A 17,870-nucleotide genomic window follows, 5' to 3' on the forward strand; every position below is an offset into this window, starting at 1 on the left:
AGGGAGTTCCAGGACAGCCAAAGCTACAGAGAGAAACCCTGTCTCGAAAAACCAAAGGAAAAAACAATACATATATATATTAGAAAGTTACAAGATTCATGAGCCCCCCTCTCCAAAACTGAAAAGCAGTAAATCATTGCTGGAGTCATTGCTGGAGAGAGGAGCTACCTACAAGCTGGCAAGCTTTTCCACGGAAGCAGCTTTTGTATTGTTCCCTGTGCCAGGGTGGACCTTGTGGTGATACAGCTGTCTTTGAGTCACCGGTCCATGCTGCTTCTCTAAGTAGCCCCTCATGTTGCTCCTGTAATGTAACAACAAAACTCATGGACTCACCACACCAGTCTTGGACAGACAGAATTGCTTCTTCCGTCTGTTGTCAGTACCCTATCTGAGATGAATAGAAGTTTGTTCACACCCCCTTAGAAAAAGAAATGCCACACCAATGATAACCAGAACTGCCCTGAGGGGTAGGGGAAGGGTCAGGGTAGGAAGATGGGGTTGCTCAATGCCCCTATGGTAGCCTTATCGTGAATGCCATTGTTCAGTGGCCACCAAGTAAGAATTTCAGTGGTTCAGGACCAGACACAGCTGCAGGCCCAGACAGCATTTCACCCTGGGCAGGGCCATGTCCTCTCCTCTCTTACTTTCCCAATCCCTGCAGGCAAGCCTGGGCCTGAGCACCGAGCAGATCAGACTAACCAGCCTATGATTCAGGGAACTGGTAAAACTACAAACGCATGAACACATTACTTTTGCATGTTCTCACTAACAGATCCCTGCTAATTCCCATAGTCATGCAAATGCAGGGTCTCATGGTCACAACACCACAAGGTCTCTGGCACATGATCCCAGGCACTGAGTCCCCACACTTGTATAAACCCTTGGGGATTTGGGCAGTAGCCCAGTTACCAACCAGAGCTTCACAAAGACAATCTGACCCAGAATATACAAAGGGTGATGTCACACCTCAACTTCATGAACACAGAACCTCCCAGAAGCAGGGACAGGCTACCCATTAGGCACGGCAGGCAGACAGGGCTTAGAGCCACCATACTTCTAGGAACCCACAAGAGTTTCTTTGTTTGGTGTGTGTGTGTGTGTGTGTGTATGTGTGTGTGTGTGTGTGTGTGTGGTGTAAAGGCCCAAAGTCGATTTGGAATGTATTTCTCTATTGCTCTCCACTCTTTCTAACTAGCATTTTACATTTATTTGTACTTCCATGTGGGCATGGGCATGCCATGGTACTTGGGTGGCAGTCAGAAGACAGCTTGTGGAAGTTAGTTCTGCCAAGTGTACTCCAGGGATTGAACTCAGGTCATCAGGCCTGGCTACAGGTGCTTTTGCTGGCTGAGCTATCTCACTGGGCATTCTTGTATTTGAAAATTTCTTTTTGAAGAGCTAAGGATATAGCTCAGCGATGGAACATTTGGCTAGCGAGCATGAAGCCCTGGGTCCTATTCCCAGCACTGCAGAGAGAGAGAGAGAGAGAGAGAGAGAGAGAGAGAGAGAGAGAGAGAGAGAGAGAGAGAGAACAAAACAACTTGTTTTAATGAAGAAGGGACCCACAAAGGCAAAAGTGCCTGGAGCCTGAAATGTCACAGTGGTGTGGAGAAAGTACTCTATAATCACAGAGTCCTCAGGGACCACACTGCAGGACCACACATTTGCTTGACCGGTTATGTCTGCCTCCAGCCCCAAGGCGGACACAAAGCCCTCCCCAAGCGCAGTCTGAGTGGGAGGGGCTGTTGCTGGTCCAGCCCCTCCCACCCGTGCCAAGGCCAGCCTATAAACCGGGTGGGGTGACTATCTACCCAAACTCAGAATTTCCCAGAAGCAGCAGCTGCAGCAGCTTCTCCAAGTTGCTGTAACTAGGGCCAGTGTGGGACGGAATTCAGCCAAGCCATGCTTGCGCTTACACAGCATGGTCAGGAAGTTTGGAGAATGAAGCCCTTCAGTCCTGAGGTCAGCAGGGGCAAGTGGGCCGCTGGCGGGTTTCCAGGGCTGGGTTCTTGGTCACTTGAGCATCCCCTTTCCCAGCGGCTGCCAGGACTTCTGGTGTTGGAAAAACGGAATGGCCTCCCTTAGTCATTACGTCGGCCTGGGCCCGGCTCTCAGCTCCTCCTCTTTCAGAACAAATGGGATGGTTCCTCTGGCCCTTCAGGGAAAGGGTGGGTAAGATGAGGCCAAGGCAAAGCCTGGGGGAAGCAGATGGCCGAGTCCTGGCCACAGAGGTGTCTCACTTGTACCTTTCATGGCCATGCTCCTCACCAAGCCTCTACTCTGCTCTCTGACCTCGCTGAGCCCTGCAGGTCAATGTTCAACTAAAACCACCCCAGGGACAAATTTCTGAGGAAGGGGCGAGGCGCAGCTACTTCAAGCAGGGTTCAGAAAGTTTGATATATGCCTTTAACTCTGCCTCCTTTGGCCAGGCTTCCTCAGGCCCACCCCATGCCACTGCAGCCCACCTGCTTTATGTCTACACTCTCTTCCTGACCTTGCTCAACGTGGTCCAAGGCTCCAGAGGTTCCATGGTACCCAACAAGCCGTTCATCACTATTTGGAATGGGGACACCTCCGACTGCCTGAAGACTTATGGAGTGGATGTGGATGTCAGTGTGTTTGATGTGATTGCCAACAAGGAGCAGATATTCCAAGGCCCTAACATGACTATTTTCTACAGTTGGCAGTTGGGCACCTACCCCTACTATACGTCCACCGGGGAACCCGTATTTGGTGGCCTGCCCCAGAATGCCAGCCTGGTTACCCACCTCACTCATGCATTCCAGGACTTCAAGGCTGCCATACCTGAACCTGACTTCTCAGGACTGGCAGTCATTGACTGGGAGGCATGGCGCCCACGATGGGCCTTTAACTGGGACAGCAAGGACATTTATCGGCAGCGCTCAATGGCACTGGTCCAGGCAGAGCACCCTGACTGGCCCGAAACTTCAGTGGAGACTGTAGCCCAGGACCAGTTCCAGGAAGCTGCAGAGGCCTGGATGGCAGGTACCCTCCAGCTGGGGCAGGTACTGCGTCCGCATGGCCTCTGGGGTTACTATGGCTTCCCCGACTGCTACAACCATGACTTTCTAAGTCCCAATTACACAGGCCAGTGCTCCATAGAAATCCGTAACCAGAATGACAAGCTAGGGTGGTTGTGGAACCAGAGCTCTGCTCTCTACCCCAGTGTCTACCTGCCCGCAGCACTGATGGGCACAGGGAAGTCACAGCTGTATGTTCGACACCGTGTGCAGGAGGCATTCCGTGTGGCCACAGCTTCCAGAGACCCCCATGTGCCCATCCTGCCCTACGTCCAGATCTTCTATGAAATGACAGATCACCTTGTGCCCCTGGTGAGTGCTGGGTGACCTTGTCTACCTTGTCAGCCTTCCTTGTTAGGTAAGAAGGTAAGAGGTCCAACAGCTGAGTCCACATAGCTGCAGGGTACTACTCTCTTGTTTTTTTGGGGGGTGGGTCTTGGGAACTCGGGGCCTTGTACAAATGCTTTCCTACCGCCTTAAATACCCGGTACTTTGTCCATTCATTCCCGCATACAGGCAGCATCTACTCTGTGCCAAGTTCTGTGTGAAGCATGGGTGGGTGATTCAGAACTTAATGGAAAAATTAGTTCCTGTCTATTTACAGGCTAGACAGAGAACAGGCTCGGCCCTGGCCAACAACACTAGAGCAGCCTCAGGTGAAGGTTACAGATTATCTGTCCCATCCAGTGACGTCACAGCCGTTCCCACAGGCAGGAAGGACAGTAGGTCCTGTAGAACTAAGCAGTCTGCTTCTCAGGAGGAGCTGGAGCACAGCCTGGGGGAGAGCGCAGCTCAGGGAGCCGCTGGAGTGGTGGTCTGGGTGAGCTCAGAAGAAACAAAAACCAAGGTAAGTCGCGGCCTGGGGGGAGGGGGAGGAGAAACTGGCCTACTCTTTGTACTGCTGAAGTCCTGGCTAAGCAAAAGGAAGTACCGCTTGCCTGTAAGTAAGGACCAAGTGGGCTCATCCAAGGCTGTGGCCACTTACGCTCTCCTCCCCACTCAGGAATCGTGCCAGGTCGTTAAAGAGTATGTGGACTCCACACTTGGGCCCTTCATCGTGAACGTGACCGGTGCGGCTCTTCTCTGCAGTGAAGCTCTGTGTTCCAGCCATGGCCGCTGTGCCCGCCGCCCCAGTCATCCTGAGACCCTGCTCACCCTCAACCCTGCCAGTTTTTCTATTCAGCTATCACATGACGGCAGGCCCCCAAGCCTCAAGGGTACCCTCTCACTTAAGGATCGGGCCCAGATGGCTATGAAATTCAAGTGTCGATGCTACCGTGGATGGCATGGAAAGTGGTGTGAGAAGCAGGGTATGTAGTGATTAGCTGTACCAGACTGCACACACTAAACACCTAACATACCCTGGGCCCACCTATGACTTCCTCAAACACAGTCACATGCACACAAGTCACAGTCAGGAGTACACTCGGCCACTGTCATGGTCATATGCACACAGGCACACTCATAGGATGGATAGTCACAGTGAGTCAGAATTAAGGGCAGGCACTATCAATTCTGTGCCTATAAGGACCTACTTGGCAGGCAGGCAGGATCATGGGCAAGTGATCACACATGCTAGGCAAGTGCTCTACCACTAAACTATGTTCTTAGCCACTGACGGTGAGTACTCTTTGTCCAGTGTTGCCCAGCAAGAAGAGACAAGCAAGGCCAGGCATGATGATGCACACCTGTAATCCCAGCACTCAGGAGGCAGAGGCAGGAGTCTCTGTGAGTTCAAGGACAACCTGGTCTACAAATTAAGCTCCAGGACAGCCAGGACACTGTCTCAAAAGAAAACAAAACCAAGAGAGATGCATATTGAAATCTAGGTTATCTGGCTCCAAAGATGGAACCTTGCACACCTACTGTGTGTTGATGGTGCCCTAAGTGAGCTGGGGAAACACAACTCTACAGGATCCCTGAATCTGCTGAGAGACGGGAGCACTCACTGCTCAACCCAGCAAACAGAGCTATCATATTTTACTTAGCTAATTAGCTCCTAAAATAGGCAGGCCTCAGAACCCAGAGAGCACTGAGAAAGCTCGTTTCTTTCACCCAAGTGCCTGGTCTAAAGACCGCTGCTTCCCATGATCAGGAGGAAGTCCCTCTGATTTACTAGGGCTGGAGACGGGGCCAGAGCAGAGACAAGACGAAATTCCATTACTTTGAGCCTGGGGCGGGGAGCTGTGCAGGCGGAGCCAAACCCAGGCAAGCTGCTAGAAGCCAGAGGCCGGGCCTGCAAGGGGCCGGGCCAAGAGGAGGCGGAGCCATCGGGAGGAAGCTTCAGGCCCAGCCGCCGCCGGAAGGGAAGGAGCCAGGGAACGTAATGGGCCTGCACTGGTTCTGTTGTGACGCTCAGAACCAGGGGCGGGGTGTCTAGGTGGTGGCGTTCCGGGCACGGAGGACTTAGAAGGAGGTGCGTCGTCGCCTGCGAAGCCTGCTGTGTGTCCTCCGTACTGCTGGGACCAGCGTAGGCAGACCGAGGAATCGGAGCCAGAGACAGCGAGATACCGAAACGTGCGCAGGCTGGACGCGGACCATCCCGGAACTCGGCTTTAACATGTCAGTATCACCCTCACTTTTCACACGTTGCCCATCAATCCTCCCCACGCCCGTGGCCCCACAGTCACCATGTCGCCCCTTAAGTCTTACCAGCGTTGGTCCTTCCCTCCTAGAGCGTGCTGAGCCACACCCACCTGTAATCAATCACGCTTTCAAAACCCCCACCCCCGAAAGATCCATGGCCTGTGTACCACAAAGGGCAGGTACAGACCCTCTCTGAATACCGGGAGCTTCGCTCAACCTATAGTGTTGGGGGGCCCCCCCCGCAATGAAGGAGTTAAGCTGGTCTGGGGAACCCTGGGGTTCTGGGCTAGGGGCGGACCCTGAGGTTCCTCCTTTCAGACCTTAGCAGCCTAGGAGCTGGGAGAGGGTGCTGCTTCTCCTGAGCTGACTGATATAAGGTAAGGGGCTTAACGCCCAGCGTGTGGGATTTGTGTGAGGGCTGAGAGCTGCCCGTCTTCAGGCTCAGGGAAAGTTGGGAAGGGGAATCAGGAGGCACTTTATGGAGCAAATGAGTAGAGTGGGACTCAGTTGCCCACCCTCTACAAGAGACCCCCCAATATAGCCCCTCCTTCCAGCAGAACCTAAAATAAGGTGGGTAAACGATGAGGTTTAGGCATGGAGGCCTGGGTCCCCAACCTGGTGGCCGTTGGGCACCTGTCGATTTAGGAAGGAAGCCATGGTCCTTATCAGGGTAACTATGAAACTCAGGCCAGAGGCAAGCAGGCTTGCAAAAGCCACATTCTGTGCGGTGGGCCAGGCTCCATGCTGGTGCTGTGAGGGCACCATATACAGGGACAGTTGGGTCTAGGCCCAAGGTGTCCTGAACTGGACAGAATGGGAGAGGAGGGCCATACGCTCTGCTCTCTAGGGAAGGCAGGCGGTAGAGGGGGTGAAGGCTGAGCCTGTTTGGGTGGGTACCTGGGTCCCAGGATCCACTTGATAGCAGGCCTGGCTCGGATAGCTAGAGGAGAGCTGACATGTAGGGAGGAGGAGGGGCAGGGCGACTCCTGGGAGTGATCTTTCTTCTGAAAAGAAAACTCCAGTAGGAGCAAACTAGAGGTATGATGTCTGGCTCACCCTGTGCCAAGGCTAGCCAGCTGCAGTCACGGACTGCTAAAGATAAGACAGGCTGCTCGGTGTGGTGGTGTGGTGGTGTGGTGATGGCTGACGTCTGCGATCCTAGGTCTTGGGAGGCTGAGGCGGTTGGCAAGTGTAGTCTACATACCCTGGAGAGAGACAGAGGTAGGGAGGACCCATACAAAAGCAAAAGATAGTCAACAAGTGGGCTGGGTGGATTAGCCTGGCATAGTGAGCTGTTATAAAGGATAAATTTGTAGCCAGAACTTCTGGATTCTACCACAGCCTCCAGCACTTACCAGTGTTGGGTAGGACTCCTGGATTCATTCACCCATAGGGATGGGTCTCTTCCAGGGCACCTATACTTTCCAGTGCATGTAGGACAAAGTGAAGCACATCATTCCCCAGTTCCCAGATGCATGCCCCCCTTCCATCCATTAGCTCTTCCCTGCCCCGACCCTGTCTTCCTGGCACAGCCTAGCATGGCTGTTATCCACAGGAGGTGAGCCCTTGTATGAGGAGATGCCACTGCCTGGAGACCATGGCCTTCCCCTCCAGCCTGGCAATGAGCCACCTGAAACCTAACAGGAAGTGACCTTGGCTTCCTGCCTGACTCAGCTGAGCCTGGATCCTACCTGTAGGCAAGAGCTGACTCTGAGCCCTGGCCCAGCCAAGCTGACCCCTACCTTAGACCCCATGCACCGGATGGAGCTGATCCTGAGTACCAGCCCAGCAAAGCTGACTCTAGATCCTGCATGCCAGCCAGAAGTGACCCTGAGATTCAACCTGACCAAGCTAACCCTGGATCCTGCACGCCAGCCAGAGCTGTCACTGAGTCCCAGGATAGCTGAGTTGACCCTGGATTCCACATGCCACCCAGAGATGACCCTCAGTCCCGGCCCAGCTGAGCTTACCCTGGATCCTGAACACCAGGCAGAGGAGACCCCAGCCCTGAACCCAGCCGAGTTGACCCTGGAGCCTGTGCACTGTCGACCTGAGCTCCTGAGTGCTTGTGCCGACCTCATCAATGACCAGTGGCCCCGCAGTCGTACCTCCCGCCTCCATTCCCTGGGCCAGTCCTCAGATGCCTTCCCCCTCTGCCTGATGCTGCTGAGCCCTCATCCCACCCCTGGAGCATCCCCTATCGTGGTGGGCCATGCCCGTTTATCCCGGGTCCTGGACCATCCCCACAGCCTCTTAGTGGAGACGGTGGTGGTAGCCCGGGCTCTGAGGGGCCGTGGCTTTGGTCGCCGCCTCATGGAGGGCTTGGAGGCTTTTGCCCGAGCCCGGGGCTTTCGCCGGCTGCACCTCACCACTCACGATCAGTTATACTTCTACGCCCATCTGGGCTACCACCTGGGCGAGCCTGTGCAGGGGCTGGTCTTCACCAACCGTCGGCTGCCCACTACGTTCCTACGTGCCTTCTCTAAGACACCCTGCCCCCAGCCACCCTGCAAGGGGCCTGTCCTAGCTGCCCAAGCTGTCCCAAGGAGCTCTAAGGGACCCCCATTGCCACCACCTCCTCCCCTACCCCAGTCCCTGACCACCTCACCCCCACCTTCACCAGGGCCCCTTCCTCAAAGCCTGCTGGAGGCACAATACCGAGATCTGAAGGGGTGTCCTATATTCTGGATGGAAAAAGACATCTGAAGGCTAGGCGCTGTCTTTCTGGGACACTGAATTGCCCAGAGCAGTCCCAGCCTCAGCCCACTGGCCATACTTTAGCCCCCTAGCCCTTGGGGCCGACCTTAGCCTGTGTATGTTTCCTGGGTACCAATGGGCCAGGAGGTGGCTTGAGAGCTTCAGCTCAGAGCTGTTAGTGTGGCTAAATAAAGGCTTCCATTAGGTATGGCTGTGACAGTTTATTTGTTAAACCCCCTTCCCAAGTCCCCTATCCCTGCAGAAGCCCTGCTGTCTATCCACCTGGGCTATCCAGGAGTCACTGATGAGGTAACATCTGTCCTTTGTTCCTCCTCCTCCAGGCCCAGGGTAACTGTTCTTTACACCTCCACTGACTCATCACCATTCACCAAGCACTTATTATGTGTCAAGCCCTGCACTGGACACAGGCAGTGAGGCATTTGAAGGCAAACAGTGGTGGGGGTGGGGTGTGGCAGGCAGGACTCGTGCTGGGAGCCCACGGACCCTCACTTCCCCCAGGATCGGGGAGATAGGTGATGATAGAGACCTGAGTGCCGAATACGAAGTAAGCCAGGGAGGCAAGAAGGCAAGCGCTGGGGGTTTCTGAGGCAGAGACAAGATGGGCAGGGGGAGCCAGGGGCCTTGTGACAGCCATGAGTTGGGGTGGCCTCAGAGAACATGATGGTGCCCTAACAGAGATGGAGAACGCCGGAGGGGAGCAGCCCAGGATGTTTGGGGTATGGCCTCTCTGAGAGACCCATGAACTGCTTGGGAGCCATGTTTAACCCCCAGCCCTGCCCCTTTCCCCGAGAGGAGGAACTTGGGAAGCTTTTCCAGCTCTCCTTGCTATACAGAAGGCATGGCCTTGGCCATGGACTCTAAGCTCATCCCCCCTCTCTCCTGCAGGTTTCCATCTTTGTGGCACCACCATGCAGCTAGGCCTGACCCTGATGGTGGGGGTAGCCCTGTGCTTTGGGTGTGGCCAGTCTTTCCTGAAGGCTCCTGAGCGTCCCTTTTCTGTGCTGTGGAATGTACCCTCAGCAAGATGTACGGTTCAGTTTGGTGTGCACCTGCCACTCAGTGCCCTCAGCATCATAGCCAACCATGGCCAGCATTTTCATGGCCAAAATATCACCATCTTCTATAAGAACCAGTTTGGTCTTTATCCCTATTTTGGATCTAGAGGCACAGCCCACAATGGGGGCATCCCCCAGGCTGTGTCATTAGACCGCCACTTGGCACAAGCTGCCCACCAGATCCTCCACAGCCTAGGGTCTAGCTTTGCTGGCTTGGCAGTGCTGGACTGGGAAGAGTGGTATCCACTCTGGGCTGGGAACTGGAGCCCCCACCGCCAAGTCTACTGGGAAGCCTCCTGGGCTTGGGCACAGCGGATGTACCCTGACTTGGATCCTCGGGAACAGTTCCACAAAGCCCACACTGGCTTTGAGCAGGCTGCCCGTGCTCTGATGGAATACACACTGCAGCTGGGCCAGGCACTTCGCCCGCATGGGCTCTGGGGCTTTTACCGGTACCCAGCCTGTGGCAATGGCTGGCACGCTACGGCTTCCAACTATACAGGCCACTGCCGTGCAACCACCGTTAGCCGAAACAACCGGCTGCGCTGGCTCTGGGCCGCCTCCAGTGCCGTCTTTCCTAGCATCTACCTGCCACCCAGACTGCCACCCGCCTACCATCAGGCCTTCGTCCGGCACCGCCTGCAGGAGGCCTTCCGTGTGGCCCTTGCGGGGCATGCACATCCTTTACCTGTTCTGGCCTATGTTCGCCTCACACACCAGAACTCTGGGAGATTCTTGTCTCTGGTAAGTAAAAGCTGAGGTTTAGGGGTCTGAGTCCAGAGACACAGCCCTGTTCTAGAAAGGCCTGAAGAGAAGACTTTGCCTAAGGGACTTGGGAAAGTGGTCATGATCTCGGGGTTTAAAAAAGGATCCTATCCTGCTGGGTGGTGGTGGCACGTGCCTTTAATCCCAGCACTCAGGAGGGATTAAAGGAGGCAGATCTCTGAGTTTGAGGCCAGCCTGGTCTACAGAGTGAGTTCCAGGATGACTGTAACTATATGATGAGATCCTGTCTCAAAAACAACAAAACAGACAAAAAGATCCCATCCTGGAGTAGAGAGGCAAGGCTGTGTGCTGGGAGATCTCATTGGGTTAGAGTCCGGCCTTTGGATATCTGGAGGTCCTGGGAAGTTACTTAGAGGCCCTGTCAAAAGGGTCCTACTCTAAGAGGCTAAGGAGATGATGGTTAATTGATTAAGAGCACTCGCTGCTCTTCCAAAGGTCCTGAGTTCAATTCCCAGCAACCACATGGCGGCTCACAACCATCTCTATCTCTATCTCTATCTCTATCTCTATCTCTATCTCTATCTCTATCTCTATCTCTATCTCTATATCTATCTATCTCTATATCTATATCTATATCTATATCTATATCTATATCTATATCTATATCTATATATGGGATCTGATGCCCTCTTCTGGCATAAAGGCTCACGTGCAGACAGAGCACATTAAACAAATAAACAAATAAATAAAAATCTTTAAAAAAAACAAAAAAGGGCCCTACTCTAGAGGCAGAATCAATCCTAGCAGTAAACCGAACAGTACCAAGGTGAAGTTGGGCCCTGATGGATCTGGCCAGTCCAGCTTTGGCTTACCGGTTCTTTGCCTCCAGGATGACCTGGTGAGGACTGTCGGTATGAGCGCAGCCCTGGGCGCAGCAGGTGTGGTGCTCTGGGGAGACCTGAGCTTCTCCAACTCTGAGGTGAGTGTTGCCCCTTCACCACGCACATGCTGGGGTTCTAAGTCGAGGGAGAAGCCATGCCAAGTCTTAGAGAAGGAGCAGTGACAGATCTCTTCTTTTCTTAGGAGGAGTGCTGGCATCTCCATGACTACCTAGTGGGCACTTTAGGCCCCTATGTGATCAATGTGACAAAGGCTGCCATGGCCTGCAGTCACCAACGATGCCATGGCCATGGCCGCTGTGCCCGGAGAGACCCAGGACAAAAGGATGCGTTTCTGCACATGAAGCCAGATGGTAGTCTTGGAAGTTGGAAGTCCTTCAGATGCCGTTGTTACTTGGGTTGGGCTGGCCCTACCTGCCATGAGCCTAAACTTGAGTCTAAGGAAGCAACATAAAGTCAGGAGCTCTTGTCCCTGTTCCCACTTTCCCAGCCCTAGGGAAATTCCCGTTTATGCTTTATTTAGCGAATAAATAGAACGTTGCCAAGTACATAAACCACTTCCACCAACACACCTTCCTCCAGAATTCCTGAGGAATAGATAGGGCCTAATAAAAATATAAAACCAGAATCAGAGTCCTCTGAGATCATCTGACTTAAGGCAATAAAGCTGCCTCAGGGAGTCAGTTCCAGGCATTTTTTTTGTTGTTGTTTGTTTGTTTTTTCGAGACAGGATTTTTCTTCGTGTAGTTTTGGTGCCTGTCCTAGATCTTACTCTGTAGACCAGGCTGGCCTCGAACTCACAGAGATCCGCCTGGCTCTGCCTCCTGAGTGCAGGGATAAACGGCATGCACCACCACCACCACCACCACCACCACCACCGCTCGGCAGTTCCAGACATTTAAGGTTGCCAGCTAGCCTAAGGCTGTGTTCCTATACCTCAGTGAATCTTCAGAGAAGTCATATCTAGGGAACAGTGAGGCAACCTCCCAATGCACATGCACATATGCATGCATGCACACGCCCTCACCAAAAAAAAAAATAAAAAAAAAAAATCAGCTAAGGTCTGTTAAATGCTAAGCTATTATCTGTACTCTCATCCATAAAGTCCTCTTTCGTTACCTGAGGTTTGTCTGTTCTCACTATTCTACGAAGTGTCAAACCCTGGCCTCAACGCAGGTGCCTTGTTAAAGCAAGGAGAGAAACTACTGAGCTATGAACCCAGGCGCCGCGGGAACCGGACGGGGCCGGGGGGGGGGGGGGGGGGGGGGGAAGGTACGCAGGGCATTGTGGGTACATAGTTTAGCCGGAGCGGCGTCGGCTTGTGTGCCTCCGGAACGGACTACGATTCCCGTCGTGCACTGCGCTCAACTCAGGCCGCCCTAATCTGTGTGCGCAGCCGCCTGGGGAGAGTAGTTTCGGCCGCGTGGATGTGGATCTGAACCGGGTGGCGGGGAACTCACCTTCCCAGCGACCCGTTTGACAGGGCGGGGCGCCTCACGAAGATGGTGGCGCGCGCGGCGTGTGGCTCCTGTCGTCTTCCCCAGTCTCAACTCAGCGCACCGGCCAGCGTTTCGCTGGTTTGGAGTCCCCGCCCTCCGGGTCCCTGACCCCGCGCCCCCTTACCGTGTCCCCGACTGCTGGTTCCAGGAATGCCTCGTGCTCGTAAGGGCAATGCGCTCCGCAAGGGCGGTCAGCGCCGTGGAGGAGGTGAGTCCGGGGGCTCCGGTAGAATTGTTCAGTAGTGAGCGGGGGCATTTCGTGGTTCCCTTTGGATGTCACCAAGGGTCTTGGGTTGGCGAATCTTGCAGGGTCAGTGCCGCGCAACCTCCCGGAACTCTGCTAAGGCTCGCACGTGCCCCAGCAGGCATTGGCCACGTGTGCGCCCAACTTGAGCTCATTGCCAGCTGTTTTTCGAAATCCCGCGCCCGCTGCGGTGATTTGGCCAGCATTTAAGGACCTAGGTTTTCCCATCACCACCAGGGTGGACAACCACACTGGACAAAAGCGTGAAGCCAGCCCCTTTGCCAAATACTAGTGCATTTGGTAGACTGCACAGGGGAGTTAGTAGAGAGGCCTCGTCGGTTCTGTGAAACCGGGAAGTGTGATTGGAAAGGTACAGAATTGAGGCCTTAGCAATTTGGGCTGGAGACTGGGTGGAGAGCCCGTCTTGAGACTCCTTATCAGCCTCAACCAGAAGCATGTCCTGTTGCGGTACACACGTTAACTCTGCAGAGATAGAGTGCCTGCCAAGCCTAGTTTTGATCTGGCTGCCACCCTAATGTGGCTTGGGTCTGGGGCCATCTAGTAGAGTTATGACAGTTCCATAAGGACTAACACCAGTTACTGAATGGTATGAGACGGAATCCTGGGAGGCCCTGTGGGAGGAGCTTCTGGTGAGACCTGGGAAGGTGAAGAGCCTGTTGTGCAAAGGCACCCAAAGGGACCATAGCACAGGGAAGCAAAGGAGGAAGTCGAATAGTAAGAGTAGAGGTGAATAGAAGCCAAGGTGGGGCCTGAACTTTTCCCTACAGGCAAGTAATGTTACTAGTCCCCAGGATCGAGGACTGCCACCAGATCAGCACCTGTCCAGGGCTCTGCTACAGCAGCTGCTCATCTCAAAGCCAGTCCTTGGCCCGGGAGAGGAATGTTTCTGCTCTACTGACACTTTGAGAGTCCCCTCTGTTTGCTTTTTTTGTTGTTTTGTTTGTTTTCTCTGTGTAGTTTTGGTGCCTGTCCTGGATCTCACTCTGTAGCCCAGGCTGACCTTGAACTCACAGAGATCCACCTGGCTCCGCCTCTCGAGTGCTGGGATAAAAGGTGTGCGCCACCACCGCCCAGCTGTTTGCTTCTTTTTCAAATGCTCGCATGGTCAAGAGCCTCTTCTGTGTCTGTAAAGTTGATGGCCCTGAGGGGACCAAAGGAAGCCCAGAAGACTATATATGGAGCACAGAGCACCCAGCACACCCACTGGGACCCGGGCTTCTGCTCCAGAGTTGATGGGCAGATCAGTGACTGTGGCGGCCTGTGCAGAGCTGTTACAAGTCACCTGTTTCCACCTGCCACACCTGAAAGGGGGCGCTTTCTCGGCCGTGCTTTAAAGGCTGGGCAGCTGGTCAAGTCACACCTCCGCTAAGGTTGGGGGTGGGGCAGGGGGTCCTAAGGAGAGCATGAGGAGGGGGTGCCCAGTGAGAACACAAGACCTTGGGTCAGTTTAAACCCCTGGGTCAGTCCTAGTGCTATAACCTGAGCCCCAACCTTGACATTGCTCACTTTTGAGCATAATCTAGACTAGGCCACAGGCCTAGGTGGGACTCGTCCAGTCCCTTCTGCCACTGTGTGGTTCTTGCCCTCCTTAAAGCAGGCTGTGCCCTCCTGGGGTCCCCACTCACCAAGTCTGCCAGGTTGTTGGCGGGTGGGCCTAGCACCTGTGTTCTCCAGCAGAAAGACCTCCTTCCCTTTCTCCTGCTTCCTAATCCAAGTCCCATGTTGGAGCCCCTGTGCTGCTGCTTACCCTAGCCTCCGTTTGCACATCTCTGAGATGGGACAGTATTCATGAAGGTAGACGAGGTGCGTCGAGTCCTCCCTCACCAATGGAAGCTGGTCACATAGCAGTTTTATGTTTCCCAGGTACCAGGAGCAGTGCCCAGGCCGACTCAGGTTCCAGTGAGGATGAAGCAGCCAGTGAGGCCCGGAGCACCACCAGTGAATGTCCCAGCCTGCTCAGTACCACTGCCGAGGACTGCCTGGGTGAGAGCAAGTTGGAGTTGGACAGGGACTCGGTGAGGGCGTCACTGGACAAGGGCAGGATTCAGTGATGACCAGCTGGCTTTGCAGGTGGGGAAGCTGTGGAGGAGCAGAGCCAGCAGGGAGACCTGGAGGAAAAGCTGAAGGACGCCGTGGACTGCCTCACTGACAAGAGGTACCTCTGGCTGCTGGCCAACTTCTGCACCTAGGGCCCTGCTCGGCCAGCCTCTGGCAAATGGAACGCAGGGCGCGATCACCCACACGAACCCTTTCTCTGCCTCCCAGTGCCAAGACCCGGCAGGGAGCTCTGGAGAGCCTGCGCCTGGCCCTGGCCTCCCACCTGCTTCCTGACTTCTTGCTGGAACGCAGCCTCACACTGTCGGATGCCCTGGAAAAGTGCCTTAAGAAAGGTCAAGTCCTGGGCACTTGGGGAACCCTAGCTGGGCAGGTGTTGACGCTTGCTGCATGCGCTAACTGGAAAGCATCCTGTAGGGAAGGGTGAAGAACAGGCCTTGGCTGCCTCAGTGCTAGGCCTGCTCTGTGTGCAGTTGGGCCCTGGACCCAAGGGCGAGGAGCTGTTCCATAGCCTGCAGCCCCTGCTCATCTCGGTGCTCAGTGACAGTACGGCCAGCCCCGCTGCCCGGCTCCATGTGAGTATTTCCACGTCCACGTCCCGTGGTCCCTCATCCCGGAGCAGGGTGTCGGGTTCTGCCTGTCTTCAGACTCCCTCCCCTAAAGATGGTGAGCTTCAGATGATGGTCCTGATGTTGACCCATGGTAGCCTAGCTTTGTCCTCTTCCAACAGTGTGCTTCTGCTCTCGGCTTGGGCTGCTATGTGGCTGCCACCGACGTCCAGGTAAGCGGACTTTGGAGATGGGCGGCCTAGTAGCTCGACTCGGTAGCTCTGTCTGTGAACCACCTGTCTCCTTGTGCTCCTAGGACCTGGTCTCTTGCTTGGCCTGCCTGGAAAGTATTTTCAGCTGGTCCTGTGGCCCCAGTGGCTCCACTGCGGCTCTGGTCCCTGCCAGCCTCCATGGCCTGCTCTGTGCTGCCCTGCAGGCCTGGGCATTGCTGCTCACCATCTGTCCTAGTACCCACATCAACCACATCCTTGACAGGTAGGGGCGGCTGCCTACCGGGAGTGGGGGCAGTTGTGACGAGACCCTCAACCCAGACGCAAAGCTTAGCTTGCCATTTCCTCAGGCAGCTGCCCCGGCTGCCGCAGCTCCTGTCCAGTGAGAGTGTGAACCTGCGGATTGCTGCTGGGGAAGCCATCGCCCTGCTCTTTGAGCTGGCCCGGGACCTTGAGGTGCGAGGGAAGTGCCTGCTGGCCACGCGCACGCGCGCGCGCACACACCCACACACACCCACACCAATGCAGCAGTTGGGTCGTTCTGTAGGGGAAGTGATCCCAACTCTTACTCACACGCTAGGTGCTGTAGTGGGGATTCTGAGCGGAGGTGAGCTGCTGCGGGGAGGTGAAGGAGGGCTTGAGAGAAGAGGAGCCAGGCAGAGGAGAACAGTGAGGGGAAGAAAACTTGGGCAACACCATGCTCAGTTCCAGAAGATTTCAGGCTTCCACCCAACACCTCATGTTCCCACCCAGGAGGACTTTGTTTATGAGGACATGGAAGCTCTCTGTGGTTCCCTGCGGACTCTAGCCACTGACAGCAATAAGTACCGTGCCAAGATTGACCGTCGACGCCAGCGCTCCATTTTCCGAGCTGTGCTGCACTTTGTTGAGGTGTGTGTGTGAGCATGAATATTCCTTAAAAATGTGTCCCCAAGGGTTGGGCTTGGTGGTCCATGCCTGTGGCACGCACATGCACGCACGCACGCACGCATGCATGCACGTGTCCCAGGCGTGTTAGCCAATCCCAATCACGGGCCCTCTACCCTGTAGGGTGGTGAATGTGAGGAGGAAACGATCCGCTTTGGACTGGAAGTGCTCTGCATAGACAGCTGGGCTCGCCACCGCATCTACACAGCCTTCAAGGATGTGCTGGGCTCTGGCATGCACTATCACCTCCAGGTGAGGGGACATGACATATGGGGAGGTCTGCCCGCGTGACTCCTCCAGAATGCCCTTAGCTAATCAGTTGCCTTGTCTTAGAACAACGGGCTTCTCCGGGACATCTTTGGCCTGGGTCCTGTGCTGGTGCTGGATGCCGCCGCCCTGAAGGCCTGCAAGATTTCACGTTTTGAAAAGGTTTGCATATTGGACACCTTTATCCTGCCTCCTGTTCTCTGGAGGCCTCGAGCTGTGAGTGGGCTACAGGAGGAGCCCCAACTTTCCCTTCCCAGTTCACCAGGCTCCCTTCTCTGCCTCTTCCTCAGCACCTGTACAATGCTGCAGCCTTCAAAGCCCGGACCAAGGCCCGGAGTCGTGCGAGGGACAAGCGGGCGGATGTCTTGTGAAGCGGACTGGCCAATGAGAAGGCTACCCGTACCCTTGCCATATTTTTAACAGAAGACAGTGCAAGAACTGGTGATCCGCCAGTGATTGTCACTTTATTTTTTTTTTTTTTTTAATGATGAAACCAAAAATAGACAAATGTGGGAGGGGCTGGGATCAGGACACTTAAGACTGGCCCTTTGTATCTGCACTCAGCCCTGTGGCTATGGTCTCAGCCTGCCCTGTCTCAGGTAAAATCAAATGTGCACCAGCCCCAGAACTGAGGGGCAGGTGAGAAAGGACTGTCCCTTTCCTTTTTTAGACCTTGCCCCTGGGGCCACTTCCTTTGGGGGTCTGGCACCTGTCCACCATGGCATAAGGTAGGCAAAGCTGCCTAGACCGGATGTGTGTGCTGGTTTTTAAAAACAAGAATTAAACAGTGCTTCTTCCCCGAGGCCTTTATCCTGAGTTTTTGCTTGCCTTGGCTCTCGTCTACCACCCTAGGCTTGGCCCCGCCAGCTCTCTGGTTCACCTTTGTCCTCCAAGGCAGTTCCCCACCCCCAGCTCGGCATAGCCTGTCTGAGCACGGAGACTGGACCCCCCACTAGGAGGCCTGGCAGAGTGGGTGGCTGAGCCGGGACAGCTATTTCTAGACTTCTGAATCTCCTGTCTGGGGGCAGCCAGAGGGTGCTGACAGGCCATAGGA

General features: G+C 54.8%; 4 protein-coding genes across 10 annotated transcripts; all 4 read left to right on the forward strand.

Annotated features, from left to right (window-relative positions):
• The first annotated feature begins 1,816 nt into the window (after positions 1-1,816).
• On the forward strand, positions 1,817-8,532 carry Hyal1 (hyaluronidase 1). 7 transcript variants are annotated; one of them, XM_076577006.1, is made up of 6 exons: positions 1,817-1,962; positions 2,430-3,353; positions 3,646-3,888; positions 4,045-4,351; positions 5,422-5,603; positions 7,160-8,532. In XM_076577006.1, exons 1-5 carry the CDS (start codon positions 1,903-1,905, stop codon positions 5,598-5,600), a joined length of 1,713 nt encoding a protein of 570 aa, XP_076433121.1. In that variant the 5' UTR covers positions 1,817-1,902; the 3' UTR covers positions 5,601-5,603; positions 7,160-8,532. The 7 variants fall into 7 exon arrangements, with proteins under 7 accessions (XP_076433121.1, XP_076433120.1, XP_076433122.1 ...); XM_076577005.1 differs by having other exon boundaries at positions 7,183-8,532; XM_076577007.1 differs by having other exon boundaries at positions 7,325-8,532.
• On the forward strand, positions 5,471-8,532 carry Naa80 (N-alpha-acetyltransferase 80, NatH catalytic subunit). Its single transcript, XM_015997057.3, has 2 exons — positions 5,471-5,603; positions 7,325-8,532. Coding segments are annotated over exons 1-2 (1,011 nt in total). The 5' UTR covers positions 5,471-5,601; the 3' UTR covers positions 8,334-8,532.
• Positions 8,533-9,253: 721 nt separating this feature from the next.
• On the forward strand, positions 9,254-11,718 carry Hyal3 (hyaluronidase 3). The gene is made up of 3 exons (XM_006978355.4): positions 9,254-10,144; positions 11,016-11,105; positions 11,210-11,718. The coding sequence occupies exons 1-3, from the start codon at positions 9,254-9,256 to the stop codon at positions 11,477-11,479; spliced, it is 1,251 nt and encodes a 416-aa protein (XP_006978417.4). The 3' UTR covers positions 11,480-11,718.
• Positions 11,719-12,280: 562 nt separating this feature from the next.
• Positions 12,281-17,618, forward strand: Ifrd2 (interferon related developmental regulator 2). The gene is made up of 12 exons (XM_006978350.3): positions 12,281-12,732; positions 14,653-14,772; positions 14,860-14,944; positions 15,055-15,179; positions 15,262-15,419; positions 15,575-15,625; positions 15,709-15,887; positions 15,973-16,078; positions 16,376-16,513; positions 16,673-16,801; positions 16,883-16,978; positions 17,107-17,618. The coding sequence occupies exons 1-12, from the start codon at positions 12,675-12,677 to the stop codon at positions 17,185-17,187; spliced, it is 1,326 nt and encodes a 441-aa protein (XP_006978412.1). The 5' UTR covers positions 12,281-12,674; the 3' UTR covers positions 17,188-17,618.
• The last annotated feature ends 252 nt before the right edge of the window (positions 17,619-17,870 follow it).

Source organism: Peromyscus maniculatus, chromosome 7 (assembly GCF_049852395.1).
Source record: "Peromyscus maniculatus bairdii isolate BWxNUB_F1_BW_parent chromosome 7, HU_Pman_BW_mat_3.1, whole genome shotgun sequence".
Taxonomy (NCBI): Eukaryota; Metazoa; Chordata; class Mammalia; order Rodentia; family Cricetidae; genus Peromyscus; species Peromyscus maniculatus.